We start from the raw sequence: 24,760 nt of genomic DNA, 5'->3' as shown, positions 1-24,760 counted from the left end.
AGTAACAAAATATTGTAATGCATAACTTTCAGAAATAACTTTCCCCAACACTGGTTCTCTTCATGTCCAAAGGTGAAAAAAAGAAAGAAAGATGATCGTGTTTCTGAGGAGATATTTAGACTTTAATGAAATGAAGCCAAACCGGTTATACAGAATGCCCCAAACACATATTTACAAGCCAGAGACACAGCCAATTAAAGGGAGTTAGAAAGATCATTCAGTAAAAACCAGTTAGTGAAAGTCCTGCTCGTATGCTACAGCTGTTCATTTGAAAGAGTAGAAAAGAACAAGGCTTAGGGAAGAGATGAGTAAATACAGGGATAATTGAGGAAGGCAGAAAGTCACAATTTATAGTCATAAATAAATTCTAAACTGCAAAGTGACTCTATTGCTCAAGCTGCAGGAGCAGAAGTGTATTCACATCAGATACATGTACATATCAACAAACATATATATATATATATTACACTGCAGTCAGAAAGAGGTACTGTTGATCATAAACATTGAATATTATTGGACAATGGGCCTCATTCATAAACCACAAGCAGAATTATGGGAATCAAATGTAAAACTGTTCTTATGTAGAGTCTGTATTGTCTTTATGTGACACAAGAATAGTTTTATAAGTGAAACTGTTACATGATGTGACTGTTGTGATGTGAATGGTTTCACCCGTGTAAACACATGGTGCAACTTTTAATAATACAAATTATTTGTTGCATATGCTTCATTTGCCTTTCTACAAGAACAGTTTTACTTTCATAAAGTTGCATTTGAATGGTTGTACTTATGTAAATGTGCATGGTGCGACAGTATATTATAAAACAACTTTAACTGTCATGTGGTACAATCATTTACACAGGAACAGTTCAAGCAATAAAAATTCAACCCATTTATTTTCCAAATACATGTTATATATCTTATTCTGAGTGCTTTGTTGATGTATACATGGATGCCTGTTTCCGCCACTGAATTAAAAAGAGAAAACTGCGATTTTTATCTCACAATTCACTTCAATTCAATTTTTTTCACAATTCAAATTTTTTTTTTTTTTTTTTGAGACTGCGAGCTTAGATTTACACTCCAGATTTTTTTTTACAGAATTGCATCATATAAAAATTCAATTGTGAGAAATAAAGTCTGAATCGTTAGATAAAAGTCTGAAATGAGAGATATAATCATACAATTCTATCTTTTTTCTCCCAATTATGAGTTTTTAGTTCTGACATTGTCATTTCAAGTTTACACTAAATTGTAAGTTTTTATAACACGTCTGTTGGAAAAAAAAGTCATAATTGTGAGATAAGAAGTTGCAATAAACTTTTTTCTTTTTTATTCAGTGGTGGAAACATGCTTCCATTTTTGATGTGCAATTTTAAAACCAAAATGTCATAGATGGATCTTCTGGTGACTCATCAGACAGACTTTACTCTGGTAATGTATGCACAATTTCTCCAATCATACAGAATCAGTCTTCTCCTGTTTTACAATCGACTGCAAGCTCATTTATTCAAGTGCAATGCCCCCATCGAAAAATCCAATCAACAACCAATATATGCATAACACCAAGTACATTTTTTATTTTCTATAATCTGTTATATTTGGATGAAGGTCACAATACAGAATAAAAGTTTTCTCGCTACTGCCATTTCATCACAACCTTTCGTAAACTGTAGCATGTTATATAAAAATGGATTTAGTTGCTTAAGCTGTGCAACAATAGTTTTGCTGCATGAACATTTACATAAGAATGTTTTAAAGAATGATTTACAACAACATTTTGCTTGTGATGGAGGAATGAGGCCCAATACGAGGATTTTTATTTTATTTTATGTAAAAACGTCTCAGGTTGTGAACGTAACCATGGTTCCCTGAGTAGGGAACGAGACACTGTGTCCTCTAGGGGTCGCTATGGGGAACAGCTCGTCGTGACCCGTGTCTGAAGCATACATTGAAAAAACACAAACTAGTTGGCTGGCTACAGCCTCTAACGTCACTACCGGCACGACCATAAACAGGCACCGGGAGAACACGTCATTCACTTTTAGTCTGAAGCTTGCATCCGAAGCATGGCAGGGAGCTAGAGGACACAGTGTCTCGTTCCCTACTCAGGGAACCATGGTTATGTTCGTAACCTGAGACGTTCCCTTTCGAGGGAACTTCAAACTGTGTCCTCTAGGGGCCGCTATGGGGAACAGTATACCCACACCGCCATGCTGAGGGGAGTGCAGGCCAGAATCATGGCGAGCACTAAGTACCAACTCTACCATTTCCATGGGAGTTGCCCCTGGGCTCAGACCTGGACCTTTGTGGAACGAAGGATTTGAAAGCAGCAGAGCACACCTTCATCTCCCTGAACTTCTCAAATCGCCATCTCAACGGAAATACCGAAAAGCTCCGAAGGCAAAACCTGAGTATCGAGAAGAAAGCCTTTTCTTTCTTCCCGATGTCTTCCCAGGTTCATCCATAGACGTCTCTCCAATGCCACCATGGCCACCATAGTCCTGCCCATGGCGGAGGCGGCCTGCTTGGTAGCATGGAGAGAGATCGGTGGTGCGGCGCAGCTCGGATACCTGATCAGGAGAAAGATGGCAAGGAGGGAGCTTAAGAGAGGATGTCTCCCCCGCAGAAAGATAAAATCGGGTGTCAAATAACGCAGACACGGATGCACACATTGTCTAAACGCTTGCTAGTAGTCACCATGATATACAGAGAAAGATCACTCTTACCAGTTCTTTCACATGCACGCTTCAAACAGAACAGTCAGTGAAGACAAAGAAGAGAATGATATGTTCTCCGGTGCCTGTTTATGGCCGGCCAACAAGTTGGTGTTTTTTCAATGCATTTCAATGTGTTCTCCATAGTACCCCCTAGAGGACGCAGTTCGAAGTTCCCTTGGAAGGGAACCAGGCTGCTCAGAATTAGTTTTCAGTCTACTCAACTTTCTAGGGGTAAACTGCTAGTGTGAATGGTTTGTAGTGGATGGTCTTGCTTTCTCTCTCAATCTGTCTCTTTGTCCGTTCTGTTTTTTAGGCAGTAAGTAAGACACCTCTCCTAAGGGGTCCTGATAACAGAGATGCGACGGTCTCTTCACTAACAGGCCCTGAGTCACCACACAAAACTCCTGTGAGAGGATGTGTGTGTGTGTGTGTGTGTGTGTGTGTGTGTGAGTGTGTCTGCAAAGGCATCCATTTCACTTCTAATTTACCAAAGTGTGTGTAGGAGGAGAAACAGACAAAGAAACAGACAGAGTGAGTGAGAAAGAAACCGGTCTGTGGGTTCTGGTTGGTAGCAGTCGCAGTAGATGCAGTAAAGACGTGGTCATGACGGGTCTCTGCATGGCAGAGATAATTTATAATCCTCTAGGTAGGTTGATGATTATGTTTGGTCACACTTGTATTGATCTGTAAGTGTGATTTCAAGAGCTCTGTGCTGGTCCTTCACAGAGGTTGAATCCAGATAATCCCAATGTAGTATACAATCATTAACTCTGAACTTCCCATTTCCACACACCAAAACAAAACAGCCACTAATACACCTTGAGTCATTACAACCGGACGACTGCAGTTGCATGCGACAGCTCCTGGTTGCTTCAGATCCTGTGTGCATCAAAAGAGACAGAACTTAAGTTTGTGCATTTAAAAAAAAAAAACAGACCTTAAAGGAACAAAATAGAAAGCTTGCTAAAAATGCACTCACCCTTAGACCAGTTTGTTTCGTCATGGGAACACATTTGGAGAAAGTTAGCATTGCATCAGTGTCTCATCAATGGATGCTCTGCAGTGAATGGGTGCCATCAGAATGAGAGTCCAAACAGCTGATAAAAACATCACAATAATCCACAAGTAATCCACAGCACTCCACTGAGGGAAAAAGCTGTTTGTTTATGGAAAACAAATCCATCAAGACATTTTTAACTTCAAACCACTGCTGCCGATTCTGAATCAAGAGAGAAATCTGCATAGATCAAGCTCGGTTTACAAGCCAAACATCTCTAAACTAATATGTGGCTGGATATTTGATGTGAGAGACTATAGAAGATGGTCTTTTTACTGGAGGAAAGGAATTTTAGGCCAGAATCAATCTGAGTTTACTGCGTTACATTTAAATGGCTGGTTAGCATTCACTAGAGCATTTCACAGCACATAACCCTCCACCTCCCCAGCTCCACCTGTATTGATCTGCTATGGGTTATTAGCAGCAGTATGTCTTAAATATTTACAGCACCGTATCTGCAAATGTATTGGCAGTAGCAAGTATCAAATACATTAACATGGCCATATCCATTCCCACGCTAACATCTTCAGAGAACAGTTTTTATTACAAAAAAAAGCTTTGATGATGGAATTGTTTCTTACAAACACACAGCTTTTGGCTTCACAGGACATTAACTGATGGACTGGACTGCTGTGGATTATTGTGATGTTTTTATCAGCTGTTTGGACTCTCATTCTGACGGCACCCATTCACTGCAGAGCATCCATTGATGAGACACTGATGCAATGCTACATTTCTCCAAACCTGATGAAGAAACACACTCAACCTGATCTCAGATGATCTGAAGATGAGCACATTTTCAGTAAACTGCAATATTTCTCTTTCAGTAACATGATAAATGTCATGGTTCATGTTCATGTTCATGTAGTAAATCATGAGCTCCTAACTCAGTTCAGAAAAACACTTCTCAACAGGAGAACAGAGAGAATACAAGGAAGATCCTTCACTCACCTCCGCAGGAGATGTCACAGACATCAAGGCCAAAGAATGAAGGCAAGAGAGAAGAATAAAAACAGAAATAAAAACTGAAAGAAAGAAAGAAAGATTAGAGGAATGTATTAAGGTTACAGCCTTGATACAAGAAAATGCTCAACATCCATATCAGAACAGAAAACGTGAGACGTGAAGGAAAGGCAGACAGCGACTGAGATGCTATAAATCAGTCTTACCTTCTCCTCTAGATCTTTAATCTGTCTCTTCTGAATGTCAGTCTTGTCCTCCAGGTCTCTGATCCTCTGCATTGAGAGAAACACACAGTGCTAATCATCAATACCAACCTCCTTCAGAAATACAGTCTAAGACCACTAGCTGAAAGCACAACTGAAAGCAGATTCAAATAAATAGCACAGAAATGTGAGACTTAAATGTACATGGGTTCACAAAATGTCTCAGGAATCTGCTGCCCTCTACTGTTCATAAAAACTCTTGCATCGACATACCGTACATCACACACAGAACCAACAGATATAACAAGTCTTGCATTTAAGAGGTTATTTGTGTTTGTATTACAGTTACCAGATCATTGTTGCATTTTACTTTCGTATGTGGCTGACTATAAGTTTAATTTGATAATTGTATGAGTGTAGTGTTGTGTGTGGAATGCTGTATTGATATTTCCACTTGTTCTTTGCCTGATGACATAACGCCCCTGTACTCTTTCCAAAATCAGTTTAATAATCGACTGAGCTGTCAGTCTGGTGTAATCTGCTGAACACTCTTGGCATCTCTGATCTTCGATCTATCGTGCCGAACACATAAAGTCTGCTGAGGTTGATTTAGGTTATGTGTGTTATATGTTATATCTGATCTGTACTCTTCTTCTTTTGGTTGCTTATTTCCTCATCAAGGAGTCGTTATTTAATTAATGTGTCTTCAAAACAGGTTTAACCACTTTGTGTTCCACCTATACGTAAAACATCATTTTAAAAATGAATAGCTTAAGCCAGCTTTTACTCTATGTAAGTAAAAACAGACGAGTGACGAATTCACCCCGTAAAGCCTGACATTTGAAATAATAGAAAAAAGTATATTTTATTATGTTTATGTCTGTATTATGTATAATTAAGAGATGATGAACTGGTTATAATCTAAAATAAAAAAAATATGTGTTTTATGTTATATATCATATTAGGCTTTCTTGACTCATATTGTATGATATAGTGTGATTATGGAGCTAATATTCCAGGAGATAAAAACGACAGAGCAGTGTTTTTTTAGTATCATTGAGAAATATAATTATTAGAAATACTATAATAATTTTTTTAAAATATATGTTATTGTTATATTTTCTCATTTCAAGGTAAAATTGCAGTCATTTTGTTGTGTTTTTGACTTTTTTGTTTTGTTTTTAAACGTCTATATAATTTATATTAATTTTTATTACAGTTTTAGTTATTTCAGTACATCAAGTTAAATAAAAAAATGAGAAATTGTGCCTTGAAAATTACCTGCAATTAAATACGTTTTATTTTATTTCAATTAACATCTATTTTACTATGGTTTTAGCTTTAGTTAACTAAACCAATCCTGATTTAGAGGCTCAAACTGAGCAAAAATATGCAATTTGGTGCAGATATTTAAATCTATATGGCCAAAAGTAAGATTAAATACAGAGAGCTTGAATGTAAATCAACGTTTTTAAAATAGAAGTTTAACATAATATTTACATCAAATGCATGCATACAAATATAAGTTTTCACTCCCAATAATCTGTCTTAGTTTTATATTATATTTTATTTCATGTTTGTCACATAAATTTCCCCCATCTTTACATATAAACTAAATAATAATAACATGACTTGTTATTCTTGCATGCCGAGGATGCCTTCTGTGGCCGTTCTCCTTGAGAATATGAAATATAAGTGCAGAAGCTTGCTCTTATGGTTTGTGTTTGTGAAGACTGCACCTGATGGGCCTGATGGAGCAGCTCCATCCTCTCCTGCAGCACCTGACAGTCAATCTCTCGGCTCTTCCTCAGCATCTGTCTGCGCAGCTTCTCCACCGCCGTGCGTAACTCGTCCTTCTGCAGCTCGTCCAGAGGCTCTCCGTATCTGATCACTTTATCCTGCTGCAGAGCGTTGTACAGAGTCGCCTCCAGCTCCTGGATTTGCTGTTACACACACACACACACACACATTTTTCCATTAAAACAAATAATCGTTGGTTTGGTTTATGGTTTAGAGAAAAGCTATTGCCAAAACACTGTTGGAAGCAAAAAGAAATGGAAGAACATCTAAGATTCAAATATCCTTTGTGAACCTTTTTGCTGTTTTGGATTACTTGAAGTGTTTGTGTGTATACCTGCTTACACAATTTGGATACACATTTGTACCCAAAAGTGAGCTTAACCTGACAAGAAATCAACAACAACAAAAAAGCTCCCTTTGTGGACGTTCTCATTTGTAAAGCTAAAGTAAACTAAGTTTTTTTTCTTTTTTAAATTGGAGAAATTAAGAAAGATTTCTGTCAGGGGTAGGTTTAGGTGTAGGGTTGTGTGTGTGTGTGTGTGTGTGTGTGTGTGTGTGTGTGTGTGTGTGTGTGTGTGTGTGTGTGTGTGTGTGTGTGTGTGTGTGTGTGTGTGTGTGTGTGTGGTTCTTTTTCTCTCATCATCAGCAGTACAAGCAGTACAACACTAACCAAAAGAGTCACACATCTACAACCCTGAACACATCAGATAAGCTTTTTTACCTTCATTGTCATCCTTTTTTTTCACATTATTTTAAAGACAATCTTTGTGTTTATTGATTTGCGTTACTGTACTACTTTTCTTATTTTTGTGTGCACATGTTGTTCGGTTTAATTCTTCAGTGTAATCTAAAAACATTGCACTCATATAAAGCAATAACGGTTCCTTGTGTTCCTGTGGCTCAGTGCTAGAGCATTGTGTTAGCAGCGCAAAAGGTCTTGGGTTCGGTTCTGGATACTGGTAAAAAAAAAATGCAATGTAAGTCACTATGGATAAAAGTGTCTGCTAAATGCATAAATGTAAAAGTTCAATTTCTGTCTTTATTGGCTGTGACGATGCACTGGGAGATACTCTGTTAAGTTCCAAAATAACAGAATTTAAACAACACACAGAATTCTCTAAAACATAACTTCTCAGCTGAAGTTCATAAAAAGAAGAAAGGGCATTAAATGCGTTAGTATTTCACCATGTATGCCTGATCCAGCGCCTGCTTCCTGTAGTCCAGCTCCTCCTCCAGATAACCCTTCTGTTTGCAGAACATCTCCTGCAAATCATCATCAGGACATCAGTAAACGCTCTTCCCTCTGTCTCACAATGAGCTAGTTTAACTAATGCATCTGTCTCGCAATGACATCTGCGTGATAATTTCAGCTTCTGAAATACCCTTTAAGTCAAATGCATTCAAAGACTGTGTTTCCACAACTTCTTGTTGTTTTCTGAGCATCTTTCTCATTTGATTTCAGTGTCGCCCTGTGTTTGCCTCTCTCATCATTTACACTGCATGCCTAAATGCTTGAAACTAGGTTTGTAAAAGTACATTATTTATTTATTTAGGAATGGTTGATTTGAAGTGTCTGGCAAATCCAGAGCATGGAGAGCTGGACCTCAGATCCATTCTCAAATATAAGAGCTTTCTTTAAGACTCTGTTGTCTTTAAATAAACACAGGACCATTCTAAAACGCGTCCAAACCTTTGATGAGTAGTGCACAAATAATAAGACTTGTAGTTTGTACCATCTCGAGCTCCAGGTCCATCATCTTCTGATGCAGAGCTGCTTCTGTGCCTTCGATCTGCTGAATCCACTACATGACACACACATGAAATCAATATAATGATGTGTTTTAGTCAGAACCAGCTAAACTGAGACTAAGACCAGAATCTGTCAAGACCAAGACTGGGTGAAGACAAAGAACAGAAACTCTTTTCAAATTCATCTGAAAGATCCGTATTTATTGACTAAGAGAGTCATTTATGCCAAAATTACAAATGCATAGACAATGGCATGAGATTAATGTTTTAAAAGTAAACCTTTGAGTCCAGGTAACTAAATATACTGATACTCTCAAGATGAAAATAAAACGGCCAGTAGGTGGCAGCAAATCCCTTAAAGAGTGAATCACTGAATCATTTATTCAACTGATTCGTTCAAAGCAGCCGATTCATTCTCAGAAACGTTCGGCTGTGGATTTGTGTGGATCTATTGTCCAACACTTGTGCTTAAACTGTGATCGCAGCTGTCTAATGAACTGCTTCTGCACTGAATTTGTATAAAATCAATATTATGTTCATGCAATCATGCTTATATTCGGGAAAACATCTCTCCTGCTTAATTATTTCAAATGTTGCAATATAAAAAATCTTGAATTATCTTGAATTTGGTGGGCATTTGTATGATCCCGTTCACTTCTTATTTCAACAGAAATAAGCTACTGAGTGCGTCTGAAGCAGGAAACTTTAAAACTTTGAAGTCCCCTTTATTTCCACAGCGCTTCATTCAATACAGATTGTTTCAATGCAGCTGCAGTGTTAAACAAGAATGATGCAAACTAAATTCAATTCTTCTCTAAATAACGTAGAAATGCACCCCACAGCTCTGGTCCTGAAACAAAATCCTGCGTCCTCTTATTCTTGAGACCTCTTTAGAAAACGTATCTTATCTACAGTCTGAGGAAAGCACGTACCTTCTCAGCGAGCGACAGCACGGTACTGGCTTGAATAATGGCCACCTGCTCCTCGTTCCTCAAGTTCTGCATAAAACCATGAACATGCATTGAGTACATCGAGTCTCAGGTGTGTGTTATTAATGTTAAACACTAGATTATCAGACGTGTGTGACGTACCCCGTTATCTCCGAGTATATCCAGCAGCTTGATGAGGTCTGGTATACACACGTCCTGTTGAGAGCACATCTGGGTCAGCTGTTCTCACTCTTACTGTCAGATTATGATTTTATATTTACCTTCACGCCCTCCTTGATACAGTAGATCTGCAGCGCGCTCACTCCCTCGGAGAACGGGTGGATGTGGAGGTTAAACGGAGGCGATCTCCTCTCACGCTCCTGACGGGTCACATCAAACACACATCACATGCTTCCTCACATAAATCTGTACTGACATCTACACTCTTAACATTTTAAGAGAAAAAAACATTACTAGATACTGACTCTTCAAAATAAACCTGATCTAAATAAATCTCTGCGTGCATCGTGCTTTGCATCAAAAATCCAAATAAATGTGTCAACCATAATAAATGTAGCTGTCTATGTATTCTATCATTATTTATTGCAATTAATTAAAATATAGCTTCTTATGGAAGATTGCGTTCAGCGAAAAGATTTGAAATAGATAAATAAATAAAGGTAATTCAATAAAGGTCATTTAAGACTTTTTTCTATATAAACTAAGAATTGTGAATAATGTTTTTTTTGAAAAGTCAAAATTGTAAGATAAAATGTTGCAATTATCTTTTTCTTTTTTTTCTTTTTTTTACTCCATGGCATAAAGAAAAACAGAAAGTTAAGACATAAACGTATAATTCTGAGGGGGAAAAAAAATTATGCAAACTCTCAATTCTGATTATTTTTATTTATTTATTTTTTTAATTTTTCCACAATTCCAAGTTTACGTCTCGCAATTCTTCTCAAAAGAGGGGGGAATGAAAAATAGTCACAATTACCTTTTAAATGTTTTTATAGTTTCTATAATAAATATCATATATCATATATATATATATATATATATATATATATATATATATATATATATATATATATATATATATATATATATATAATAAATATAGTCTTCCATTGGCTGTAAATTGAGTTAGAATTAACCTTAACAGGATAAACTGAAACGTCCGCTTGTATTTGTCTTAAGAACATAAGAAGCTTCAAAATGAAAGTGCATCACGTCAGGAAATACACATGAAGAAAACTTGGATACCAGTTAAAACGCCGGCCATAACTCTCTGTAAACACAACTGCATATTTCCTCCCAAACTCTTATGACCTACGAGTCTGACAGAGATTAACAGAGATTACTCAAACCTCCAGCTCAAGGATGCGAAACTCCAGCAGTTCGTTCTGATCTTTAGAGTCCTGTAGCTCCTGCTGCAGCTTTCCGTTTTCATTCTCACACTTTCCAATCTGGTGAAGAAACAGCAGAAATAAGACTGATGATGGATGATGGTGCATGTTGATGATCCGATTCAATCATACTTCAGGTAAACATGGCATTTGTGTTCAAGTTCATCAATGCTGAAGAGGTCTGAACTTTCTTCCCCTGCGTCCTATTCTTCATGAAATCCAGGTTTCTTCGAGCTGCGCCCTCTACTGTACAGACCTGATTTCACACTTCCTTCAGCCGGAGGCATATCAGTTCACTTTTGATGTGAGTGAGCTTTTACATTTGCAAAAAATAGAACTTTTTATATTGAAACCAAGTAGGCAAGCCCAGTCCAGATGAGAAAAGGTAACGTGAAAGTAACATAACATTACTTTCCATAAAATGCAATTATGGGAGTAGTGCAATATCGTAATGCATTTCTATTAAAAGCGCTGTTATCTTTGATGATGGTGTTCACTCACCTTCTCCAGAAGCTCTTGATTGCGTCTGAGGAACAGTTGCTTCTCTTCCACCCATCTGGAGTCCTGGAAGAACCAGAGCAAATGACGGGAATCAGACTGTGCTTTACAACCAGCTACTCTGTCAAATCAGTCTGTATGCATGTAAACCACAGGTCACTGGGTATAAATTCTGCATGCACTAACATCAATAATCGTAAAAGACTTTTACCTGTCCTTTTAACGCGAGCTCTTTCTCCAGGTCTTCAATTTTAGCTTTATACCTTTGAACGTCTGCCTGGAGCTGCTCGTGAGCCTGCAACGATAAGAAAACTATCAAACATCGAACATTTGAGAGCAGAAGTTTTATATGAAATTTAGTTCGGAGACCAATTCTCACTATTGACTAACAATTAGGTATGACATTCGCCTCAATAAACTCCTGAACTGCTGCTTATTAATAGTTTATAAGGTAGTTGTTATGTTTATGTATGGGGTGGAATTATATTATTATGCTCATGCAGGATAAGAGATTAATATGTGCTTTATAAGTACTAATAAATAGTCAATATGTGTTTGTATTGTAGTCATTTTTATTTGTCTTGTTTTGTAATTGTCTATAAAGTAATTATTACATTTTGATTTATTATTGTTAGTTATTTTAGTACTTCGGCTTTAGAGAGCGGAAATAAAATAAGTTTAAATTTTTATGTCATTTTAACTCAGTTTCCTTTTTTATTATAGTTTTAGTTAACAATAATAAGCATGATCTGGATTTGTCTTTCTTTTTGACAGTGAATTCATCAGGATTCAACATTTGAATATCTAATTATTAAAAGCTGTATTTATATTGATGTATGTATATGTGTATAAATTGCATTTATAATATATTTTTGAAAGAGGTCATAAATCTAGGCTAAAGAGTTTTTTTAACCTAATTTTTGTAATATTTATGGATAACCAGTTGTGCACCGACAGTGTTTGTGACCCTGGAGCACAAAACCAGTCATAAAGGTCAATTTTTCAAATTTGAGATTGAATAAATGATCTGTCCATTGATGTGTGGTTTGTTCGGAGGACAATATTTGTCTGAGATGCAACTCTTTGAAAACCTGGAATCTGAGAGATGCAAAAAAATCTAAATATTGAGAAAATCATCTTTAAAGTTGTTCAGATGAAGTACTTAGCAATGCATATTACTAATCAACAATTAAGTTTTAATATATTTACAGTAGGAAATTTACTAAATGTCTTCATGGAACATGATCTTTACTTAATATCCTAATGATTTTTGGCATAAAAGAAAAATCTATCATTTTGACCCATGCAATGTTTTTTTTTTTTTTGGCTATTGCTACAAATACACCCCAGAGACTCAAGACTACTTCTGTGCTCCAGGGACAGATTTGAGGAATACCTTAGCCTCCATTTCAGCGTCCAGCACTCCTCCTTTCTGCTCCTGTAGGAGGGCATAGGCTCTCTGAAGAGCCTGATATTCCCGTGTCAGCTGCTTAAAGCGCAATTCAGACTCTTCAGCCGCCAGACCCTTCAACAACAAAATATCTATGAGAAATAATGGACACGTACAGCATACAGCACAGGGATCCTGACTGAGAAATGAATGAAATCCCTAATCTTGCTGAATGCTCACCTGGTCTAAATCTTCATCTGGAGTAGCCGGGGTTCGATCCATGCGCAGGGAAGCCACGGAGGACGTCTCTGAATCCATGGACTCTTCATCATAACCATAGAAGGTGTCTACAACAATATGCCTCTGCGCAGGGAACAACAAGAGCAGGTCCAGGTAAACATGGACCTTTTCATGGAATTTCGGAGAGTCTGAGCCCCAGAGTGGCTGGATGCTCCAAAAGTTAAAAAACCCACTGCAATGCTTTGAATGCTGATAGGAAAAAACACTATAACAGTAGCAATGCTTGCATACACACATTTATCGCATAAAAACACTGAATGGATGCACCAAGATGCATGAAAAATCTCAAAATGTGCATTATTAAAAAATACCATTTTTTAATCTGATAAAGTAAAATCTGGAAGGCAAGTATCACTGATGTCTCTAGGAAAATATTTTATTTTCTAATATTTAACCAATAACTAACCATTCAACATTACAGTATAATTGAGAGCTGTCAATTTGAACATTAATTATGTTTATTTCTAAATCTACACAACCCGTTATAATAAATATCATATTTAGCTACCTGTGCCCTTCAGATAGTAGGAAATACTCAGAAATAGAATAAAGTTATCAATAACTAAATTCTAAATTAGATATAGAGGAGTCCTTAAAGCTGCGTGTTATTGATTCACTCTTCTGTTTTCATCATAGTTTCTCACAACCCTTTCCCTTAAAGTCTTAAAGTCTCTGTAATGCGCTGACGTTTGGGAAACCACTGCGTTTCAGAGACATGTTCATAACTCTGACTCCTCTACAGTATAACAAATATTTACATGCATGCACAGATTTAAGGCAGCTTTAATCGCCAACATTATGACTTAACTGACCACATGACTATGACATTGCATCCATATGAAATATCAGCGAGGTCTAATAAGACGTGAAGATTTGGTTCTCTTGAATACGTGGTGTGGAAACATTACTTCACAAGTGTTTTATGTGATATTCTACATTTTTTGCACAAGGAAACCTAGCTAGCTCAGAAAAGCAAACACTTTCCAAAGCCCTCACCTTTATGGGTCTGCTTCGTTTATGCCTCTTCTTTCTCAGGAGCTTTTCTCTATCCTGAAACATGCACGAGACAGAGATGACAGATGGGTGTTTGGTGCTCTCTGCTGTGACTCTGGCTGGTGTTTTTGAGCAGTACTCACTCGTGTCAGCTCATCGATCATGCTCTGCTGCTCCAGAACCTGCAGCTTGAGGAACTCCATCTCTTGATCGTCGTTGGCCTGATCCAGATCATTCAGAGACTTGAGTTTCTTCAGAGGAGGATGGGAGGTGATCTTCTCCTTCTGAATACAACAAGATAGAAAAGCACTGACAACTAAATTGGTGTAGAGACGATTTTGCTGAGATGAGATGCTGAGATGGCTTTCTGTGCTTTGTTAGCATTCGGTAACAAATGCATTAGATTTAATCTCACAATAAACTGAAAACACAAACCAAATTAAATCTGGACAGACATTAGGAAATAACGAGGAACGCACCATCTCCAGGTTCTCCTTGGTTATGGATTTAAGTTTGTCCTCTGTCCTCTGAAGGGAAAGGCTGAGTTCATCATTTTTCTTGTTTAATAATTTGTTCTTCTCCAGTAAGGGCTTGCACTGTTTCTCTGTTTCCCGAACACGCTTCAACTGAGAGGAGCAGTTCAGGGTTAATTATTCATATCCAAAAAACATAAAAAGAGAGATGTTTCTAAGACGGCACATAAAAGAGGATGCATGCTAAGGATTTAATCGTCTTGTAAAAACCAACAACAATTGCACGGTTGGCGTTGTCTTTTTATCCTTCACTGCAACATTAGGTTCAACATCAATGACATACCAGCTCGTTTCTTTCATCCACTAAGATTGAATTGCGGTCCTCCAGTTTGCGAATGGTTGATTTGAGTTCACTCATGCGTTTCTGGTTTCTTCTCATGTCCTAAAACACATGCACCAGATAAACCTGTAACATTTTCCGAACTTGACACACACACACACACATGTACTGTCCATTGCATAATAAAGGAAAATGTATGCACTATTATAAAATGTTCACGTTATTAACCCATATTTACACTGGCAGAGTACTAGCAGAGTATCACGTAAATGCATTACACTGGCTTATAGCAATAACAATAAACCTTTACTTAAAATGATGCATTACAAGAACAGACATAACCATTTAGATTCAATCTTTTGTTGTTATAACAGCAATCATTTATGCTGATATCATTTTCAGATTGTAGACTGTGTGTTTTAGACGTATGTGCATCTGTGAATTCGGGAAGTCTGGTTTCTTTACCGGACTCCCACAGTGCTCTGCTCCGTCTCCAGCGCGGCCGGGGATCTCTCTTTTGGGGCTACCCAGGTTGCATTCTGCCTCTTTGACCAGAAACAGCTGCTCATCAAGCGTGTCCTTCTGCAGCTGCAGCTTCTGCACGAAGCCCGTGGCTGTATCCAGCTCTTTCTCCAGCGCGAAGATCGTCCGGTCCTTCGCCTTGATCTCATCCACCTGCACGGTTTAAGAAAAGCTCAAACTGGGTTAACCCTCAGGGTCAGGGTTTGCCTATAGCCATCAGTCACATTAAAGTGCCAAAAACAGAAGATTTATTGTTAAGATTTCTTAAAAAAAAAAGTTTGAAAGCTTAGACTTTGTTTTTAAAAGTAGTCTGGCGGTGTGAGAATGCAGTCATCTCTTCCTCTTTACTACTAGTTATAGCACAAAATAAACATGAATGAACATTAGGCCGTGTCCACCAAAAAGTTTTTTCCTAAAGCTAGTGTATTTAAAATTGCATGTAATTTTACAGCAAAATACTGTTAGATCTATGTTTTTTTAATGAAATAGTTCACCCAAAAATGAAAATTTGCTGAAAATGTATGACCCTCAGACCATCCAAGATGAGCCGGTTGTGGATAACTTCTGGATTATTGTGATGTTTTTATCAGCTGTTTGGACTCTCATTCTGACGGCACCCATTCACTGCAGAGCATCCATTGATGAGACACTGATGCAATGCTACACTTCTCCAAACCTGATGAAGAACACACTCATCTTTGATGGCCTGAGGGCGAGTAGTATTTTCCTTTAAGATGGTTGTCAGTATAAAGATAAGAGATTTAGTAATTTGGTATAGCCTATTTCATTTTTTTTAAATGTTTCTTTTTTCACCTTAAAGTTTATTTTTTATTGTAGATCTATTTAATGAAGGGTTGTATGATACTTTCGATACCTTCTGGAAGTATGTAATATAAAATCTTCCATGTTAGCTAAATGAAGCACAGAATTGATTTGACATTTCCAGATTTAGGATAAAAGCGATGGTTTACCAGTCGACGGACGTCTCGCTCACTGTCCCACTTGATCTTGTTGATCTGCTCCTGGTGCGCTTGATGCTCAGTGCGCAGGTCACCCGCCTTCATCTTGTCGGCTAGAATCACAGTATTAAGTGCTTCATCCTTCTGCCGTTTGGTGGATTTTAGTTCAGCTATTTCCTGCAGCAGTTTGACGCGCTCCTGGTCAAAGAAGCGGCGTGCTTCCTCTCGCGCCTCGAGCGTCAGCGCGGTGCGCACTTTCTCTCCGCTGCCGTCGCGCAGCGCACTGAGCGCAGTCCGCAGACGCTGGATCTCTCCTTCTTTGATCTTAGCGGTTCGCGCTAACTCCTGCTCGTGCTGCCGTGTCAGTGACTCCCGCAGAGCCGCGAGCTCCTTTAACTTGTCCTCGTGCCAGCGAGCGCGCTGCTCCGTGAGCGTCACCGTGTGCCGGTGCTGCTCCTGCTCGCGGATGCGCTTGCCTTCCTGCACCTTCTCTCGCTCCAGCTTGGTCACCTGCGGGAATTAGTTCATGAGCCACATGGATATGCACTTATTCAAAAACTGTACTGGTCCAAAAGTAAATGTTGCATTATATACAACTATAATATAATGAAAGGTATTACATTTTTAGATCAAATTAAACAACCATTTAAATAACAGTAAAAAAAAAAAAAATTTAAGTGTCTTCTGCTCACCAAGGGTGTATGTATTTGTAGTACATGTGAAATATTATTACAATTTGACATTAATGTTTTCTATGGTAAAATATAATGTATTTCTGTGATGCTCCGCTGTATTTCCAGCATCATTCCTCCAGTCTTCAGTGTCACGTGATCTTCAGAAATCAGAATAATATGATGATTTATTATCAGTGCTGGAAACAGTTGTGCTTCTTAATTAATTAAAAAAAAATTAATTTGTTTATTATAATTTATTCAAACTAATTTAAAAAAAGTTTTCTTCAAATATAAGTCTTTACTATAGTATTTTGTCAATTTAAACATCCTTGCTGTATAAGATTATTAATTTCTTTAAAAAAAAAAACGGTACTGTATATTGCTAGAAAAAAATATATATATTTTGAATAAATGCTGTTCTTTTCAACTTTTTATTCATTAAAGAAACCTGAAAAAGAATCACAGGTTCCAATATATATATATATGTATATATATATATATATATATATATATATATATATATATATATATATATATATATATATATATATATATATATATGAAGTAGCACAACACTGTTGATAAATCAGCATATTACAATTATTTCTGAAGATCATGTGACACTGAAGACTTGAGGAATGTGTTATTTTACATTTTAATATTTCACTATATTACAGTTTTTTCTATATTTTTGATCAAATGAGCATGAAAGATTTCTTTATTAAACATTAAAAAGCATACTGATCTTGCTGTGTGTGTGTGTGTGTGTGTGTGTGTGTGTGTGTGTGTGTGTGTCGCCTGCAGGCCTTGGTGTGGACATCTGTGTCTTAAAATGTTTTTGAAATGAACTGTGAAACTGAGCTTTTGATTTTCTGTAGCTGAAATTGATCTTTCGAAGCCGTGCTCTGGTTAAAAATGTCAGAAATGTTCAGCAAAGTGAAAGTTACGAGTTATGAAAGTTCACTTGAAATGTGCTACGGTTTAATTCAGGAGAGATTGTTTTCTCTGGCCTTTCAGAAACAGCAGGTAAATGTGTGCATGCCGTTACCTACCTTGCATTTTTCTTGATGCAGTTCAATTTGAATATCAGTTAATTTGGACCTGAGATCTTCATTGGCTGCCTGTAAGGAAGAGATGAGCGCTTCAGGCTTCTCGCCCTTGGCACGGCCTTTCTTAGCCATGGGGTCAGATGTAAGGTTCCTCAAACACTCTTAGTATCCATCACTTCAAGTTACACTGACATTTCCAGCTCCGTCTTTTCCTCATTATCCTCTTAGTGAGAAAACCTGTGGGTGTCAACAGAAACATTTACAGCCAGGGTAAGGACAAAATCACTATGCACATTGGAAACATTTTCAAACCTATTTAATAATTAATTATGATTCATATTATTATTAAACATTACATACAGGTGGAATCAGATTGACTGGGACACTTGCCAGTCATTTCAATAGCAAACATTTAACGAAAAAGTGAAATAAACACAAAAAGTTCTACATGCATTGTCTGAATATGATTTATTGTATATACTGATCTTTCATCTGAGCTCTGTTGAATTCAGCGTCTCTGACAACAATATTTGTGTTGCGTCAGCTTTGATTTAGACAAATGATATGTGGAGAAGTGAGCTGTGCACACGGTCATGACATTAAGAAGACATTACTTCAATAAAACACTTAAGTTGCTTATTGCATGCATTTTACTGGCATATTAGCTGTTTATTAATAATTATAAAGCACATATAAATGTCACACAGAATGCATCTTTGTGTCTAAAAACGTGAAATGCTGAAATATAGAAAAACCATGGAAAAGTAGCACATTGGAATAATAAAAACGCTGAAACTAATCAAATAAGACACGGTCATCAAGACAACATGAAGCGTTTGACAAGGACATCTAAAATAAGGCTACTTGCTGAAGTTTATAGCCCTCAGTCCATCCGAGATATAGGTTTGAGAGTTTGTTTTTTAATCAGAAGATCACTTGCTCTGCAGTGAATGGGTGCCGTCAGAATGAGAGCTGATAGAAACATCACAATAATCTACACACCAATCCAGTCCAGCAGTTAATGTCTTGTGAAACCAAAAGAAACAAATCCATCATTAAGACTCTCAGTCTGACGGCACCCATTCACTGAAGAGGACCCATTGGTGAGTAATTCCTCCAAACCTGTTCCAATTCAGAAACAAACTTATCTTGAAAGGCTTGAAGGTAAGTGTATTTTCACCAAATTGTCATTTTTGGGTGGTGAACTACTATGACATTCTGGTCTGACTTTATATGTTGATCTGATTAAAAGGAGTCCTGTAAATCTGACATATCTCGATCAAAAGCATGCAGATTTGGACCGATTTCTCAGTGTGATTCAAACACGCTGCACACCTGCACTGATGTGCACTGAATATTTGCAAAAAATATTAAATAGATGTCAGCTTTATCGGTTCGTCATTGAGGCAAAAACGCCACTTGCGCTACTGTAGTTAAATGCATTGTTTTGTTTACAATTAAACTAAAATGTATTTTACATTTATATGAAATGCAATAAGCAAAACATTAAAATGCTTTTCCCGACCCACCCAAAACAGGACTTTCATTATTTTCTCTGCAGATCTTTTTAACAGAGCAGAAATATCACAATCTGGCTTTGACAGAGGGTACTGGAATATAAAGGAGTCAAATATACTACATAGCAGGCAAATCACACATACGTTATTTGTAGAAAAAAAAAAAAACTTTTATTTCCAGACAGGCAAGCAAAATAAATTGGCTGGAGTTCCTGTGCAGTGTGTCCAAAATAGAAATGCTTCCAAAACTGTGTTAGCAGACAGCGCCAGTGAAGACATCACCATCCATTATAACAGATCTCAAATGGATCTCAAGCCATCTTCCATAAGACCATATACTGAAACCATCCACATTGTGTTTAATTCATTAAAAAGAGTATTTCAAAATGCATGTCAAAAATAATTAAACTAAATGATTTTTTTAATATATATATTTATTTAATTTCAAAACGGTCCTGTTTTAGCATGTTCAGCACTTCCAATACACTGCTTCTCAACTGAAGGGACACCTGAAACAACTGAACTAACATCTATCTTTAATTCACAATAATTACAAAATAATAAACTTATCTATAGAGAATAAAACCCAAATGCAACATTTACTGACATGGCATTGCTGCAAATAACCTCGACAATGCTGCTATTCAATAAACTGAATCGATAAAAAAATCACAACACATTTACATTTATGGTCAAGACCCTTCAAAACCGCATGCTTTTGATAAATAGATGAAATATAAATATGCAATTTACTGTGGTAGCTTCAAAATATTTTGCTGTATATTACGTGAAATGTCACTACTCAGAAATGACTCGTTTTGAACATTTATTCAGAAAACAAGACTTCGCCGTTTTGTTTCTAAAGTAAGAAAATCTATATTTTTGCAGTGGTATAAACATGTTTGAGTGAAGTATAGTACAGTATAATTTCACTTACTGTTCATTCATTTATATTTATTTTGAGTAAAACCAAGAGCATTTATTTATTTCAACATCTGACGATAATCACAGTTTGAGGATATCATTCGATATTCTCCAGAAACCTTGTACAGACAGATTATAAACTGTGCAGAATTACTACTGTCATGTCATACTGTAGATCTGCCTACTACCTTGTTGGTAGAGGATGATAATCTCGGTTGTGTAACTTGTACTTGTTAATCTTTCTGCCCACCAGAATCTGTGATTTAACAGCTTTAGATTTTGAGTAAACTGTGAATGTTCGACAGCTAAATCCGTTTCGATTACTTTCCCTCCAGAGAAGCTCAGTTCATCCCAACACTTTAACGCTAACTCCAGTGGGAAACACCTTCTTTTTGTGTGTCTAAATTCATCTAGACGCTTTGCATTAATTTGCAGCAAAACCCGATCTGCTAATTCATCTGACACATTCACAACACTAATTACCATGGCTGCATATAATTACATTAACTGCTGAATATAGATTGTGAATATATTTACATTGCCAGCTCAGTTCAGATCAAAACCAAATCATACCGAAAACATGGAACTTCTTTGAGATAGTAACTCAAATTTATAAAAATGAACCATGGGTTATTAAAGTAAAAGTGTGGTAACCATGTTTTTTTTTTTTGCATATTTGTATGCTTTATTTGTGGTAAAACCATGGTTAATTTTTATAAGAGGCAATCAATCATTCTTTCTGTCAAGTGCTGTGAGTCATACGAGTTTCTCTACTGTTTTATGTTGTTTTATATCTTTTATGCAGAATTCATCAGCAAGACATGCTCATTACTTCTTCTATAAACACAGTGGTGACTTACTAACAATAAAATGCTGAAAGTTTTTATATATTTAAAATTATATTATAGATATTTAAAACGTACAGTTTGGGGAATTTATCTTGTACACGTAGCTTGTCTTTTAAAGACCCCTTGTTACCAATGTGGGCGGGGCTTTTCATCTCATTATCTCCACTGGTCATAGCTTTCTGTTTACAGCGTTGAGCAGTGTAGCCAATCACAGACAGATCTGCTGATTTCATGATTTCATTCCATCATTCATCCGATACTGTTGCTATCGTGTAGCGTTCACTTCTTCAGTTAACAGTGAAAGTGGAGCTGCAGTGATTGAGTGGAGGCGGAGCCTAATTAACATATTAATTGATCCACGTATAATAAATGAGGTAAGGATGTAGTATAAATTCAAACCATTTAAAATAAATTATTTCCACAAAGGAAAAAACAACAACATTTAAATATGTAATTTTGATGATCAAGGGATGAAATTAGTGACTTCATGCAGATTTTGTTGGCAACTGAGTTTATGGAGTGCTTAAATGAAATGAGCCCATTTTTCAAATTAAGCAACAAGAAACCATGGCAGATTTTCAAGAATAAGCTTTTTAGTAATAATTAAATAAGTAACAGTACAAATACATACATTGGTGTTTTCTTAAATGCCTTTGCTTTGAATTTCCGAGCTTGTTGCACATTTCTACACTGAATGTGGTCTGATTTGAGGCAGTATATACAGTACACTACAGTCTGGTGTTTTTAATTACTTTCCATTCTGAGAAGTTTATAAAATCCCTAACTACAAGCATGCTTAACAATTATAGAGATGCTTGCCTTAGTAAATACACATGGGACTGAAATTCATTAATTGTGTACCACTTCATAGACAAGAAAAATGCTTAACATAAGTACACTGCATGATGAAACGTTTGACTGAAGTGCTCACCTGGCCGCACTATGAAACACGAAATCCCAGAAAGTCCCAGTTTACGGAATAAAGAAAGGCCTGGTATTACTGTAAGAGCTGAAGTTTCTTGGAGGGACGTGACAGTCAGTTTCTCTTCCAGCTGCACTGCTACAGCACACACACACTGACATCATGACCCACTTTTACATCCACTGACTCCACAAACACAATAACACACAGTTCACCAGCCATGGCTCAGCTTACCCCGTGCAATAGAGAAAACCCGAACACTTCTGTCTCTAGGAAGATGGAAGTGGAGGCCAGTGTATCATAGGGTTTGTGTCCAGTCATGTGATTCTGTTCAGTGTGGAGCACACACACCAGTGAACACTGATCTTTAGTCTACCATTGACAAAGTCTGAAAATATAGCACTGTTGTGCTCCATCACCCCACAAGATATTTCCATTCAATTTGATGAACATCGAATTACAGTTTCTCCAGTAAGTTAACCATTTCCTTTCTGTAAAAGAGATGTTTGGGGTAATGCCTCTATTTGGCAGAGGAAAATAGTCATTTGTGCCAACAACAAAAAATATTCTAATGCAGAATCATACAGACAACGCTGTAAACTGGGAATGGTGGATCTTTCAGAGTTTAAACTAAAAAGATAGATTTAGATTAAGATGTATAATTAATACCAATATGTTTTAAATAGTTCAATATGTTAAACAGCTACCGTATTAATAGAATGCTATTCTTTTCTATTATAGAAGCAAAAACTCTAAAATGGAGAACACATTGATTATTGATATGTGTCCGTGGAGCACAGAAGCAGTCTTAAGTCTCTGGGGTATATTTGTAGTAATAGCCAAAAATACATTGTGTGGGTCAAAATTACGGATTTTTTTTTTTGTCCAAAATCATTAGGATATTAAGTTAAAATCATGTTCCTTGAAAATATTTTGTAAATTTCCTACTGTAAATATATTAAAACTTAATTTTTTATTTGTAATATGCATTGCTAAGAACTTAATTTGAACAACTTTAAAGGTGATTTTCTCAATATTTAGATTTGTTTGCATCCCTCAGATTCCAGATTTTCAAATAGTTGTATCTCAGACAAATATTGTCCTCCGAACAAACCACACATCACTGGAGAGATCATTTATTCAGCTTTCAGATGATGCATAAATCTCAATTTCAAGAAATTGACCCTTCTGACTGGTTTTGTCGCATATATGTTTTCTTTGTAACATACTGAATATATTGAAGACTTAAATATGACGGTATAGAGTAAAAGCTATGTAATATCATGTTGTTGTTTTTTTACTATAACTATTTTTATAAATAAATTATTATGTAATGAGTCACTGTACTGATTTTCACTAATGACATATTTTCTGAAGGATTCCCTGCATCCTCTGAATCATATCTGAGTCTCTATTAATAATGCTTAAGGATTCCTGACGCAGTTTTTATCATTTCCTATGAAATTCCTATCCTAAATGTTCTCAAATGCAATGTTTTTATTTAGACAGCAGACGTTTAAGAACACATACTTCTCAATGAGATTCTCCTGATTCACCAGAAGGGTAAAACTCCTCTTTAAGACATCAAATGGATTTTAAAGGAAATGTCGTACATCTTCCCAAATAGATTTTCTACTGTCATTATGTGATGTTGAACAGGACTATAGGGAATCCCAATAGGAATCCTGAACACAATCCTGCAGGATTGAAGTAATAATAGATAGCAATATAATACACAGCTCCTTTCTAAAGAAAATTCTTAATATTTTAAATATCAACAGATATCTTTTCTGTAGTATACAGTCAAAGGATAAAGATCTGAGATTTTGACACAGTAGTGGAGGTCATGTGACTCTTCAGCAATGATTAGATGGATGCTATAAGGCATGAGTAGCATCATGTGTGTGAGTGTATGATGTGTAATGCACCGCATCAGTGTCTCCTCGAGGCCTGCAGGCTGAGTCTCACGCGCAGGCCGAGCTCGCTCATTCACTTTGACACATCCATAATAATATCATATCAAACCAGAAACGAACCATAATCACCAAGTGCTGCATGCTCTCTAGGCGTGCCCTTATTTCAGCCTAATTGCATTGCTGTAAGCCCCCCTGTGTCCCCGTCAGTCTCCCGTCAGTCTGTGCGGTGGCTCTCTGGAGCGCATCTCAGCGGCGCGCGCACGTACAGATAAAACAGCAGCGACTCACACACGCCCAGAATAAAGCTATGCTTACCTAAAGAACAATCCGCCACGGTGTGCCACGGTGCCCAAACCTCATATCCGCAATCAAGGTCCTACATATTCCTCAGCGAGACCTCTCAGCATCAGCAACCGTACAATAAAACGAGCTCCGATGATGCTGCGTAGCCCCGCCCCCTCCCAGTCAGAATGATGCTGATTAGCCCCGCCCCCTCCCTGTCAGAATGATGCTGCTTAGCCCCGCCCCCTCCCGCTGTCAGAATGACCTCATCACATTCAGTTTCCTCACTGCAGTCCTCCTACAGATGGATGCATGAATGGATG

The 24,760-nt window shown here is 37.1% G+C and overlaps 1 protein-coding gene across 1 annotated transcript; it reads right to left on the bottom strand.

Moving 5' to 3' along the window:
- Window positions 1-100: 100 nt before the first annotated feature.
- Window positions 101-24,611, bottom strand: jakmip2 (janus kinase and microtubule interacting protein 2). The gene is made up of 22 exons (XM_052536251.1): window positions 24,471-24,611; window positions 18,032-18,265; window positions 16,318-16,815; window positions 15,290-15,499; window positions 14,828-14,926; window positions 14,491-14,637; window positions 14,155-14,295; window positions 14,015-14,068; window positions 12,959-13,081; window positions 12,725-12,853; window positions 11,540-11,623; window positions 11,332-11,394; window positions 10,792-10,890; window positions 9,703-9,801; window positions 9,584-9,637; window positions 9,425-9,490; window positions 8,477-8,545; window positions 7,929-8,006; window positions 6,683-6,886; window positions 4,947-5,012; window positions 4,729-4,802; window positions 101-3,599 (listed from the first exon to the last, which is right to left on the bottom strand). The coding sequence occupies exons 2-21, from the start codon at window positions 18,158-18,160 to the stop codon at window positions 4,752-4,754; spliced, it is 2,463 nt and encodes an 820-aa protein (XP_052392211.1). The 5' UTR covers window positions 18,161-18,265; window positions 24,471-24,611; the 3' UTR covers window positions 101-3,599; window positions 4,729-4,751.
- Window positions 24,612-24,760: the final 149 nt, after the last annotated feature.

Source organism: Carassius gibelio, chromosome A21 (genome assembly GCF_023724105.1).
Source record: "Carassius gibelio isolate Cgi1373 ecotype wild population from Czech Republic chromosome A21, carGib1.2-hapl.c, whole genome shotgun sequence".
Lineage (NCBI taxonomy): Eukaryota > Metazoa > Chordata > Actinopteri > Cypriniformes > Cyprinidae > Carassius > Carassius gibelio.
This window is presented reverse-complemented; position numbering and strand designations above follow the sequence as displayed.